Raw genomic sequence first — 14,062 nt, forward strand, 5'->3', positions numbered from 1 at the left:
CTTTGTAAGTCACTAGTCCTTTCACATTAATATAAATTCAGCCACTTACTGAGGAATACTCACCCAGAGCACAGACAAAAGGATGGGCCCTGGAGACCCCTATAATTGAAGGCTTGGTTTTTAGTAAGAGGGATAGAAAATGCCCATTCTTCCATGTAATTTCCAAGGAGATCTCAAAAAATTTTTCCCTCATGTATGTTCCTTTAAACTATGTAACTTTCTTGAAGAAGTGTTTGCTTCCTTTACTTAGACCTGTTCAGGCTTCAGTCACTCTTGGCTGGGTGTGAACAGGCAGAGTGTCTGACACTTCAGATGATGCATGTGGCAAGCCATCCTCACCACAGCCTGCAATTGATTTGTGAACACTCCCAGTCACTTAAGCAATATTCTCCCCTCTTCAATGGTGAGGTCTCAGGAGAAGTTTTCCATTGCAAAGCCAAGCCTTAATACATTAAATTAGTTAACACACAGAATCATGGCTGGGTGCAGTAGCTCACACCTGTAATCCTACCACTCTGGGAGGCTACAGTGGGAAGACTGCTTGAGGCCTGGAGTCTGAGACCAGCCTGAGCAAGAGCAAGACCCTGTGTCTACAAAAAATAGAAAAATTAGCCGTGTGTGATGGCGCATGCCTGTAGTCCCAGCTGCTCAGGAGGCTGAGACAAGAGAATCGCTTAAGCCCAGGAGTTTGAGGTTACAGTGAGCTATGATAACACCACCACACTCTAGCCTGCGTGACAGAGCAAGACTCTTCTCTCAGAAAACAACAAAAACACCAAACCAAACCAACAAAAAACAACATAATCAAAAGAATATTTATGTGAGAAGTCTTTTTATTGAGGTACCTCCTTTAATTGGCATAAGAATGAAAGTTCCAGATTAACCATGTCACTATTTTATTTTCACAATGGATTTTTTCTCAAACTCCTTTGAAATTAAACAGACTTCTTTGTAAATACTAGCCCTATCCTTCTACATTAAAACTACTTCCCAATCCAAAGATCCCACTTACCATTAAATTCTGTAGATACATTTTCATTTACCCATTTTATCTAATACACAAAATCCCACCTTTTTACCAGCAGTTAAAAAAGAGGAACCTTAAGGTTCTTAAATGACTTTCTGCTAAGTCACCAAAAGAAATATACCACCAATACTCAAACCTTTTAAAGCAATAAAAATTTCTATTTTACAAAAAGTATTTACAGACTGAAATTCAAACTCTACATTGCCATCAGTGAAATTATACAAGAACATACAAAGCCCTAGGAAAGAGTGTTTCATTACAAAATATTTGTGATCAAGAAAATATTGCTTACCTTTAAATAAATAGAAGTGGCAGAAAAATAAATATGCTTAAAGTTGGCCATTTTCACAAGTAAACTAAAAAGTACACATATAAGAAAGCAAAAATATGCTTGAGCTTCCAAATAGCAGCGCTTGCACAAATTTGTTATAAAGTGAGGGTGTCTTAGACACTCACTCTATGTTCAGTTACAAAAATACAAAAAGAAACTTGGAGAGAAGGATTTCCCCAAGCTAAATCCATGATATGCACAGCCATTAGACAAAGACTGCAGTGGTAACTTCGGTCTATTATTGCTAGCAAAACCATTCCACTAAATAACCTAAAAAAAACGTTTTCTCCCCCTTTGGAAAAACTATTTCATAAAATAACTAGCTGATGCTGGTCAATTGATTTGATATAACTGCTACAAATGAGCAGTTCTAGTTCCAACAGGATGCTTGAGAACCCAAGTGTAAAACACTGCGTCATGTGTTTTATGCAGGTCTAAGCCCACTTGCAGTCAAGGGGAATTACATTTACTTGGACCTCAATTTTTCTTTTAAATCCATTTTTATACTGCACAAGCATATCATCTGTCTGATTCTGTTTCCCTAAATCCTTGATCTCTTCCCCACAGATTTTTATTGGTCTCTGAAGTCCCTAGAGACCCCTTTTCAGTACCAGCTCCAAAGCTCAGTGTCCCAGACTGGGTCTGGCCATCTCCCCACTTTCCGTCTAGCTTCTCTGCACCCCACTGAAATCCCAACACACAACAACACAGTTACAGCAGAAGGTAAACAATGTAGCCAAAATAAACACAATTTAGTTAAACAGAGATAAACAGAGGATTTACCCTAGAGGATTTTTCACTGAAAGCAGCTGAACAAAGTCCTATGACCACGCCTCTGACAAAAACCTATGTTAAAAAGGCAATCTGTTAAAATAGGCTGCTGCTCATACTAGAAATTTCACAATTAATTATGTCAAAAACCAGTAACACAAAAAAATGTACACATTAAACAGTCTTCAAAATTTATCATCAATCCCTCTGTAAAATATTGCACATGATATTCAGTCTTTTCCTTTTGTCTGTCAGGAGAATAAAAAGAAAAAAACCCACATTTCTGTTCAGACATCACATTAAATCTAACTTGCAAGTACAATGCCTCAGGCATGTACTCTTCGTGGCTCAAGCAACGCCCAGATAGCACAAACCAGGTGCCAAAGGGCACAGTGGGGAAGAACATGGTTCGTCTCAGTCACAAATCCTCCAGGTCACAGGGACTGGTCTGGCATGTACAACACAGGTGGGGAGCCCATGCTGCTCGAAGGACTTCGGAAGTGCGCATCAAAGGAGCTTGGGGTAATCCCGATCACAGTATCATTCTGGGCCACTTCACCTTTTAAAAAATCATCATCTTCATCTTCTACTGTCTCCTGCATAAAGAGAAATCATCAGTAAGACTGTAAGTGGTGACTGAAAAGTTTTCAAGAATTCCTTTCCACAGGAACGTGCTACTGGCCAGATGTGGTAGCTCATGCCTGTAATCCTAGCACTCTGGGAGGCCAAGGTGGGCAGATTGCTCAAGGTCAGGAGTTTGAAACCAGTCTGAGCAAGAGCGAGACCACGTCTCTACTATAAATAGAAAGAAATTAATTGGCCAACTAACATATAGAAAAAATTAGCCGGGCATGGTGGCGCATGCCTGTAGTCCCAGCTACTTGGAAGGCTGAGGCAGGAGGATTGCTTGAGCCCAGGAGTTTGAGGTTGCTGTGAGCTAGGCTGATGCCACAGCACTCATCCTAGCCTGGGCAGCCGGGCGCGGTGGCTCACGCCTGTAATCCTAGCTCTCTGGGAGGCTGAGGCGGGCGGATTGCTCAAGGTCAGGAGTTCGAAACCAGCCTGAGCAAGAGCAAGACCCCGTCTCTACTATAAATAGAAAGAAATTAATTGGCCAACTAATATATATATTAAAAAAATTAGCCGGGCATGGTGGCACATGCCTGTAGTCCCAGCTACTCGGGAGGCTGAGGCAGCAGGATCGCTTGAGCCCAGGAGATTGAGGTTGCTGTGAGCTAGGCTGACGCCATGGCACTCACTCTAGCCTGGTCAACAAGCGAGACTCTGTCTCAAAAAAAAAAACAAACAAACAAAAAAACAATAAGTGCTACTTTTGTAAAGATCAAAGATGATGGTGAAGGAAATATCTTAATTTACTGAAAAGTCTGATTTGCAAACAGATTTTAGGTTCAAGGAGGGCAGGTAACATGACTCATCATTCTTGATCAGTGTTACAGCCCCTATATCTAACACAATGTGAATGATGCCCCCCCCAATGCAAAATTTAAGGAAAAATATAAAATGAACTTTCCAATGATTACTATAATAAAAAAATCTAGAATCTTGTGGGTTAAAAAAATAACGAAAAAAGGCATATTAAAGCTGACTTTTAATGTAGAAACAAATGTGCTATGAAATAAACAGAAGAGTAACATCATATATTACTGGGTTCTAATTTTCTTCTTTGGCAGTACTGTGCCAGCTCCACCTAACATCTATTGGAGGACATGCTGCAGACCTGCGAGGTCTCCACCACACATTTGTGGAGATCTGTAACATTCATGTAAACTCCTAGGATAATTTCAACACGAGGCAAGTTGAGATTGTTACTTGCTGGTAATGATCAAGTGGTAAAGATCTAAATTTGCTCAGCTAATTTGTAATTAATCTTCACTCTCCAAAGCCAGCATGCAAAGTGTTATCATAAATCCAAAAATTAGCTGGGCATGGTCACTCAGGCCTACAATCGTAGCACTCTGGGAGGCTGAGGCGGGAGGATCACTTGAGGCCAGGAGTTTGAGACCAGGATGGGCAACACAGTGAGACCCAGTCCCTACAAAAAATAAGAAAAATTAGCCGGTGTGGTGGCATGTGAACCTATAGTCTCAGCTACTTGGGAGGTCAAGGCAGGAGATCACTTGAGCCCAGCAGTTTGAGGCTGCAGTGAGCTATGATTGCACCACTGTACTCTCTAGCCTGGGTGACAGAGTGAGACTCTGTCTCAAAATAAGTAAATAAATAAACATTTAAAAATAATAAAAAAATCTCCAACACTTTTTTTTGAGACAGTCTCGCTTTGTTGTCCAGGCTAGAGTAAGTACCGTGGTGTCAGCCTAGCTCACAGCAACCTCAAACTCCTGGGCTCAAGCGATCCTGCTACCTCAGCCTCCTGAGTAGCTGGGACTACAGGCATGCACCACTATGCCTGGCTAATTTTTTCTATATATTAGTTGGCCAATTAATTTCTTTCTATTTATAGTAGAGACGGTGTCTTGCTCTTGCTCAGGCTGGTTTCGAACTCCTGACCTCGAGCAATCCGCCCGCCTCGGCCTCCCAAAGTGCTAGGATTACAGGCATGAGCCACCGCACTCGGCCTCCAAAACACTTAATAAGAATAAAACCTGGGCTTGGAATTTTGTAAAGGCAGAGTGAATAAAATGTAGTATTCTTAAAGTGTAACATTGGTGTTTTCTATTTGACTATGAACTATAACCACACTGAAGATTCCCAGAAAGTGTGTTGAATCACAAATTTACCTTTTTAATGGGTTTCTTAAACTCTTGAAGCTCTTCAGCATTCATGTCTTCCCATATCTGATAAATAGGATCAATGAATTTCTTTGACCTGTCACCAAAGATCACATTTCAAAGACAAGTTATATACTGCAGCAAAAATCAAAACATGTTCGGCTCTCTTCTCCTAAGACCCATTTCCCAAGACTAAGGAGTGAAAACAAACTATGGCTCAAGTAGTAACAATGTCCACAAGTACCCTATGTAGGTTGTGTAACTAATGCAGCTCTTTGTGGGTAAGAGCTCCTTCGTTCATGTAGATGGAGCACCACGCCTCCTCGTTTTTCCGTTTTCAAGTGAAACTGTTCTAAACTTTATACAGACTGACAAATGAGTTATAGCACATCCAAACGAAGACAGAATTGGAATATTCTGGAACTGCCTTTTTTATATTCCTACAGTAACTTGCTGAAAGATAATTCTAGGAAAAACAACTAATATGGTTTCCATTAACCATACCAAGAAATGAAGAAAAGAAAAGAAAGGAAAGGAAAGCAAAGGAAAGGGAAAAGGAAAAGGAAAGAAAAGAAAAGAAAAACACCCTTGGTGTCAATCTTGGTTCTTAGTGAGATGTAGATCTATAAACTGTAGAGTGCCTATGACACTTGGCAGACTCTGCTAGGCATTCTCTAGGTTAGGCCTGTGAAATATGTGCATGGAAACCATGAGACCCTAGCTACAAAGGGCCACTTATGACAAAGAAACCCTAAATTCACCACCAACAGTGTCACCTGTTTAAGAGCACCTACCTACCTCTTAAGAACACAAGGATCAAAGGGGAAGAAGGTGTCAAGTGGGTTCGTGCAGGTTTGCACAGAGTCCCCACCAGCCGTATTTCTAATAACAGGTAGCATCTGGCGATTGTTCCTCTCAATGATGGTGTAGCAGAAGACCAGCTGGTATTTACTGTGGAGCACCAAAACCAACACAGAAGGAGGCATTAACATGCTGGAGTTACTCTGCACAGATGTGACTTGTGTATGACAACTACTCTGACCACGCAGATAATGCTGCATGTAACAAGTGCTAGTAAAAATAATATAAAGCAGGCCAGGTGCAGTGGCTCACGCCTGTAATCCCAGTATTTGGGGAAGCCAAGGTGGGAAGACTTCTTGAGCCCAGGAGTTCGAGACTAGCCTGGGCAACATAGTGAGACCCCATCTCTGCAAAAAATAAAAAATTAGCTAGGCATCATGACATACACCTGTAGTCCCAGCTACTCGGCAGGCTGAGGCAGGAAGATCACTTGAGCCCAGGAGTTTGAAGTTGCAGTGAGCTACAAGGCCACTGCACTCTAGCCTGGGCAATGGAGCAAGAGTGGGCTGCTATTATACAAGTTTGCTAAGGAGAAAGAAAATGTGGCCGTGACTTAGAATATAAAATCGGGCTTAGGTTAATAGGTATTACTCACTAAAAATTAATATGTTTGCAAGTTAAAACTCTTTTAGCTTACATAATTATCTAGGTGTCTTTATTTATTTTTACTGCTTGCAAAAGAATCAGGGGATTGGTAAAAAGGGGATTCAGGAGTTACTGAGTGGAAGTAGTAGCTGTTGATGGACAGACTTGGCTGCTCATGAAGATGAAATTAGGATTTTATTTATTTATTTATTTATTTTTTTTTTTTTGAGACAGAGTCTCACTGTTGCCCGGGCTAGAGTGCCGTGGCATCTAGCTCACAGCAACCTCAAACTCCTGGGCTCAAGCAATCCTACTGCTTCAGCCTCCCGAGTAGCTGGGACTACAGGCATGCGCCACCATGCCCGGCTAATTTTATATATATGTTTTTAGTGGGCCAATTAATTTCTTTCTATTTATAGTAGAGACGGGGTCTCGCTCTTGCTCAGGCTGGTTTCGAACTCCTGACCTTGAGTGATCCTCCCGCCTTGGCCTCCCAGAGTGCTAGGATTACAGGCTTGAGCCACCACGCCTGGCCAAAATTAGGACTTTACTGAAGGAGGGACATAGGGCTGGCCAAGCCACGATCTCAGAAACTAGTAAAGAAAGGAACAGGCATGGTGAGTGGGAACAGTTAAATAGAAGACTTCATAATAGAAAACCAACAGGACCATTATGTTGTCAGGTTCTCTGGTAGTTATCTTTATATGACTCAGCAATGTGAAAAATCATTCATAGAACTTCTTCTGCAAGATAAGGATTTAGCTCACTTCTCCTACTCTCTACCTCCCCTCCCCACAACAATATTAATTCAGGTATTTATCCCCAGGTTCTCAGGTCACTACGCAACTTCAGGTAGCATGTTAAATATTTCTATTTATATTATATTAGCCAAGGGTCATATTGTACTCCCTACTCCTGGTGGAAGTGTAAATCAGCACCACCACCCTGCTGGACGGTCTGTAGTAGCTGGTGAAGTTGAAGATCTGCATCTCCCACGACCCAGCAACCACACTTCCAGGTGTGAGACAGGGAAGCACATGTCTGTACACTGGACACACATGCAACGATGTTCCTGAGCTGTTGTTCCCAACACTGAAAGATGAACACAGCTAAAATCTTAAAGACTCAAGTAAAAAAAATTAACAGATTACACACCAGTTAAAATAAAAATAAGGGCTGGATGCAGCGGCTCACACCTGTGATCCTAGCACTCTAGGAGGCCAAGGTAGGAGGATCGCTTGAACTTAGGAGTTGGAGATCCTGTCTCTACTAATAGGGCATCCTGGCATGCAACTGTAGTCCCGGTTACTCAGGAGGCTGAGGCAGGAGGATCACCTGAGCCCAGAAGTTTGAGGTTGCAATGAGCTACAATAATGTCACTGCACTCTACCTAGGGTAACAGAGCGACACTGTCTCAAATAAATAAATAATAAACAAACATCTCACTCCTCACCTCAAATGCACATGCCAACCCTCAATCTAGAGCAGGGGTCCTCAAACTTTTTAAACAGGGGGCCAGTTTACTGTCCCTCAGACTGTTGGAGGGCTGGACTATTGTTTAAAAAAACTATGAACAAATTCCTATGCACACTGTACGTATCTTATTTTGAAGTAAAAAAACAAATGGGCAAAAACAGCCACATGTGGCCTGCGGGCTGTAGTTTGAGGACGCCTGATCTAGAGCCTCTAGACCAGTCGGCTGAAGTGCAGCCCTCTGTCCCTACCCAGAGAATATTCCAGGGGGTGGCTGCCTCTGTTTTGCTTCATCAGTTCTCACTCATCCCAATGCTTCCCATCTCAGCGACGTGCTGAAACCTTCCACCCACTAAACGCTATTGCTTGTTGGCTTCTATATTCCTTTTCTTAATTGTTTATTATCCTTTTTGAAATCTTAAGAGAGATAGGACACCTGGAACTATCATGTGATCATGAGGGCTGGCAGGATGAGAAAAAAAATAAAATAAAGGATACTGGGAACTAGATAGATGCTCAGCAAAACGGAATTAATGTTGCTGAACAAGAGGAGCCAGCTATCCAAAGGGTACTGAGGGACAAAAAAGGAAGACTCTTAGCTGCTGAAGATTGTAAACTATGATCTTGCCTGCATATCCTAATTAAATGCCCATGGCCTCCAATTCACTTTCTCCATAAAGCAGAATAACTTAGCGAATGCTTACAAAGGATCCAGACGGCATGCATTCAAATCCCAGCTCTGCCAGTCTGGCTATATGACTTCAGGCAGTAATTTAAGCTCTCTGTGCCTCTATCTCCCCATTTATAAGTTGGGGTTATAATACAGTCTTAGGGTTATATAAGGATTGACTGAGTTGTCAAGTGCTTAGTACTGTGCCTGAAACACAGTAAAGCCAATGTATTAGCTATAGCCACTAAGCCAGAGATAATATAGTCTCTAAACCAACCTCCTATTGATGGCTTTTACCTCATGTCCAGTTTATTTTTATTACTAGTACAGGCATCACTCAAACAAGCATCTCTGGTTTGAACCTCTCAGCCTACTAGCTGCCTTATTTATTTCAAAATGCCAAGGCTTCTGTTGAATTACGCCCTTTGGATAAAAAGTAGTAGCAATTTCTAATGCCATCTTAGTTTAAAAATAATAGCTGCACTGCAGTATTTCCTGCAAGGATTGAGTTATTGGTTTTTTAGTGTTACCTATTTTGCAGAAATTTAATGGAATCTTACAATACTAAAATGAACACAAACTTTTAAATAACTTCCATCAGGAAAGTGTATATAACTTACTTTGTGATAGCAGCAAAAAAGTTAACCACCGAGGGCAAGCAAATCTTCAGAGGATTTAGCTGACTCATCACTATACGTTCAAAATTTAGACTTTGAAGGTATCTCAAACCTTTGATTAAAAAACAACAAAAAAAATTTTAAGATACAAATTTAACTGAAAGGTCTGTATCTTTAAAAGCACAAATTGTCACACATTAAAAAAACAATTTAAAAAGTTATTTGCAGAAATGCTGTGGTGAATAAAGGTCCATGTAGGTAAGTGGTGCAGTGTATGGCCAAGAATATCACTAAGTCAGCTACATTCATTTATGACAGAGGCAGCTTTTCTAAAGAAAACAGTTTGTTCTTTTTAAGATCCAGGAAGTAAGCACATGTTCCTAGTGGGCTATAATATTATACGACGATTTAGAATTCATATGTTTGTAAGCTCAGAATATGCTAAGTTTATAGAAGGGAAAAAAGGTCTTGTGATCTGATTTCAGCAAACAGTCACCACAAGCAACAAAACAACAACCTCATTTTAATTTGCATTTCTTAAATTATCAATGAAGTTGAGCACTGTTTTCAGGCACACATTATTCGTCATATTTTAACAAGAAAATTCTGAAAGTAAAAGGCAAATTTAGACGGAAACCTCTATTTTAGAACTAATGAATATAATTCTCTCCCAAGTCAGTAAAATAAAGACACCACATTTATTTTAAGATGCAAGCAGACCAATGTGTGCATCAGTACATTTTCCTAGAGTTTCTTGGATACATATTTCAATGAAAATTGCATAAATGGGATAATATTATGCATTATAAGAAATACATCCTCTTTAACCAAGATTCCTGGCATCAGAGACAGGCTTCCAATGTTGCCCAGTGGCACCAGGGCAATTAGAAAAAAAGATTCCTGGCATTTATTTATACAAAGAAAAGCAGAGATTTTATTCACCTTATGAAAAGTCTTGTTCTCCTACTAGTTCATACATCTAATTTTAACCCACACATCTTTTTAGAAGTATGAAGAAAATGCAACCCATACAAGATTCAGTTTAGGGCCACGGTCTTTGTCCAAGGAGACTGTGCCCCCCCCCCCCTCCCCGCAGAGGACACTATATAATGTATGGAGACAGTTTTAGTTGTCCCAACTGGGGTGGTAGGGAGTTGCTGTTAGCAGCCAGTAGGTGGAGGTGAGGTACTGCTAAACATCCTACAATGTACAGCTGCAGTCCCCAACCCCCAGTTAGGAACTGGGCCATGCATGCATCACTGTCTGAGCTCTATGCCATCCCACTCTGTGGAAAAATTGTCTTCCATGAAACTGGTCCCTGGTACCAAAAAGGTTGGGGATCGCTGATGTACAGGACAGCCCCCCACAATGATGGCTTACACAGCCCAAAATGTCAACAATGCTGAGGCTGGGAAGCCCTTGCTTAAAGGAAACAGCCTATTACACCATTTGAATTATTCACAAAAATAAACAACTTAAAGTAACTTAATTACATTGTTTTTAGGGACTCTCTTCAACTAAAATACACTAATCTAATAACAAGTTTCAACTGATAGATTACTGAAAACTCATTAACTCTCAAGTGTTCAGATAGAGGAGTCTCGCACCCTTGTGTATGAACAGAAGCTATTCAGCCTGCCTTTTGGGCAAATTACCTCCCCATGCTTTGGCCTTGTCTGTAAAGTGGGAACCCCTGTCATTCACTGGGTTGTTTCCAGAACAAGGAGAAAGAGTTGGAAGCTTTGTGTAGGGCACTGGACAGCCCAGGGGCCCAGCCTCTCCACCAAAGATGTCTTCACTTTTCATATCCTCTGGAGCAGGGCTTCTCAACCTTAATTCTATCAACAGTTAAGAGGAGGCTTAAGGGATTTTTAGGGGCCTATGAGCTGCTCGAAATTATTTGTAAAAGTTTGAGTGTACAATGCGGGTTTCTGAATCCATAGTTTTTTTCCAACATCACAAAAAGTAAAGGATCACCATTCCAAAAGGTGATAATAAGTACACAAAGAAAATCCAGTTTGAGTCCATTAATCCCATATCACTGACCTTCCTTCAGGTTTCCACTTAAAAGCTGCTTGTGTCTAAAAACAAAAGTGTAGAACACAGCTTGGCAGGCTGAATAAAATGGTCCGTGGAGAGCAACATCACAAAAAGCCTTTGTTCCTGAATCCTGGTTATTAAGGTATATGTGCAGCCAGTTAACCAAAAGATCTAGGCATGATTTTACAGTACTAGAGAAAAGAAATATACAAGTCAACTATATTTATTTCATTAAAAAAACTAGAGTAACATAAAAACAAACAATTCCCTCTCATTACAAACTACAAAAACTTCCTTAAATATTACCCATGGGATTAGAGGAGGAACAAAGGAAGAAAAGAAGGAAAAAGATGGGTTAGTGGGAGGATAATCTTCCAATTACAAGGTAGGAACAGCTCCGACCTTCCAGGAATAGGTAAATGTCCCACGGGATGGAGAAGTTTCTCCTCATCAACTCAGAAGGGCTTCTCCAATGGGCTTTCTTAGGGTGATATGGTCAAACAGGGCACATTTACCCACATCTCACAAAACAAAGACAGTCTGGTGGACTTTACTATTCCCTGTGGGATTCTGATGAAGTCCTATGGCCAAGAATATAGTTGTTTGGGAAGGGTTTTTAATAGCATTATTGCCCAAAGATATCTTCATGGATCACTGGAAGAAACTGGCCTCTTAGGTCTTTCTATTACCTTTAAAAGGGTTTTTCTTCAGCTTTACAGATACAACTGATTCAGAATACAAATGAAAAAGGACAAACCTATGAGAAGAATCAAAACAGTATACAACACTGTACACTATCCATGAAGACAAATGGATTTTCAAATTCAAGTGTAATCACACAGAAAAGGTGACAAAAGCTGTGTATATGAGGTTTTACATCTAAAAAAGGAGACATTTTATTCCAAAATTGCATCTTAGAAATAAACATCTTGCATAGAGTGGGGAGAACAGATATTTTTCACTTTAAAGACATACCAAAAAAATTAAGACATATTTCTGACTTGAGACAATGCTATACTCTTTTTAAAGCATGATATTAAAAAGTGCTTGGAAAATTAGGTTACTTACATAAGAGGAATAAATTTAGCTCTTGCCAAAAAGCTTCCAATATAATTTCCAGCAGCTTGCCTGATGATGGCAGGGTTATTTGGATCCTGCAATTTTTTCCAGAGATGTTCCAAAAATGCTTCAGCAAATCCCTATAAAAAGAGAAGGTGTTGGTCTGATTTTTTTTTAATGCTTAAAATAGTTTGGCTATCGGAATCCTAAGATTTTTACTTTACCCATGTGGGAAGAAAGTTCTAGTATCTCAGTTATACTGCTAGATAAACAATGAACACAGTTAATGGCTTTTCCTTTTTCTTTTATAAGATAGGGTCTCACTGTTGCCCAGGCTGGAGTGCAGTGGTGCAATTATAGCTCACTGTAATGGTTCTTATTTTTTTAAAACACCTTGAAATAATACTACTGAAAACAAAAGATATCCCAGGTATTAAATAATCCAATGGGCTGGGCGCAGGAGCTCACATCTGTCCCAGCACCTTGGAAGGCCAAGGCAAGAGGATTGCTTGAAGCCAGGAGCTCCAAACCAGCCTAGGCAACATAGTAAGATCCTGTATCTTTTTTTTTTAGTTATCTGGGCATGGGGTATGGAAACTGTGGTCCCAGCTACTTTGGAAGCTGAGGTGGGAGAACTGCTTGAACTCAGGAGTTTGAGGCTGCAGTGAGCTATTGATTGCACCTCTGTACTCCAGCCTGGGCAACAGAACAAGACTGTCTCAAAAGCAAATAAATAAATAAAAATTAAAACAAATATAATCCAATGGTTCCCAAACCTAACTGAGCATCCAAATCAACCCCAAAGATATAGATTCAGTAGGTTCATGACAGGGCTTTGGAATCCTCATATTATAAAAGCTTTCCAAGTGATTCCGAGGCTCGCCCAGACTAGAAACCAGTATAATCCACTCCATGGAGTTTAACATAGGAACTCCAGTCTTTGAACTTAACCATGAATAGAAATAGAAATATGGATTAAAGCACAGTTGGTATTTGACTAATTATGCTAATCATGGAAAAAACAGATGGACTAAGCTTCTTAGCAAAGGGTGTAAAGCTAGGAATACCCAAGTTTGGGCGGACTGAGTTTATTTAACCTTCTTACATATGACAAATACTCTCCTGACTGTCCCAGGAAGCTACAAAAAGTTGTAAAGGAGGAAGAGCCTTCTGTATATTTTCTGTCCCAAAAGAGAGTCAAAGCATAAAGTTTTAAAATTCTGGATTGAAAAGCTGGTTTCCCCTAAAAGGGAATAACAGAAATAAATAGTTACATATCCCATGAGATTTTAATAGAGAAAGGCTTGAATTGAAGGGAAGGACACCCCCTAGTGACCAAAGGCAGGAAGGCATCTTCAGAGTACTAGCTGAGGTGACTGACAGGCAGCAGCAATTCCCTGTCCTTTCCACATGTTGAAAAGGGGATGTGATTTTATTAAGGGACTATTAAAATGAGCTCCAAGAAAAGAAACATTAACCACTTTTTCCTTAAAAACTGGAGTCTCCCTCCACCCCAATTTTTAAGGAAAAAATTGTAGACAGCAAAATAATAAGCTAATGTTAATGACATTTTTACTTACCAATTTGAAGCTACAGAGGTAAAACATGAAAAACTGTACATGGCAGGAGGCATGAGTGGGCAACAGGAGTTTGTCAAAGATGTTGATCAGATCACGATATAAATCCTTTGTTTTGTTGTTATCAATCTTACCTAAGGAGAAAATTTGGCATTTCTGCTTTATAAATACCCATTTTCAAGTTATCAGCTTCATTTATCAAAAATTTAAAAAGAACACAATAACCATTAAGAAATACAACATTATCCATTCATTAAGCTATGATCAAAACGAAATGCTATTTTTACTTGGCACAGATTTTCAA

The 14,062-nt window shown here is 40.1% G+C and overlaps 1 protein-coding gene across 2 annotated transcripts in view; it reads right to left on the minus strand.

The window, feature by feature from the left end:
- Positions 1–815: 815 nt before the first annotated feature.
- Positions 816–14,062, minus strand: part of RRN3 (RNA polymerase I transcription factor RRN3) — a 29,487-nt gene continuing 16,240 nt past the window's right edge. For both annotated transcript variants that reach the window (XM_012790205.3, XM_012790204.2), the window contains exons 12-18: positions 13,762–13,892; positions 12,191–12,321; positions 11,129–11,313; positions 9,086–9,194; positions 5,675–5,827; positions 4,886–4,973; positions 816–2,725 (exon numbers count right to left, since the gene is read on the minus strand). In XM_012790205.3, the coding sequence (XP_012645659.1) occupies positions 2,564–2,725; positions 4,886–4,973; positions 5,675–5,827; positions 9,086–9,194; positions 11,129–11,313; positions 12,191–12,321; positions 13,762–13,892 (959 nt within the window). In that variant the 3' untranslated portion in view covers positions 816–2,563. The remainder of the gene's footprint in view (positions 2,726–4,885; positions 4,974–5,674; positions 5,828–9,085; positions 9,195–11,128; positions 11,314–12,190; positions 12,322–13,761; positions 13,893–14,062) is intronic.

Source organism: Microcebus murinus, chromosome 19 (assembly GCF_040939455.1).
Source record: "Microcebus murinus isolate Inina chromosome 19, M.murinus_Inina_mat1.0, whole genome shotgun sequence".
In the NCBI taxonomy this organism is placed as follows: domain Eukaryota; kingdom Metazoa; phylum Chordata; class Mammalia; order Primates; family Cheirogaleidae; genus Microcebus; species Microcebus murinus.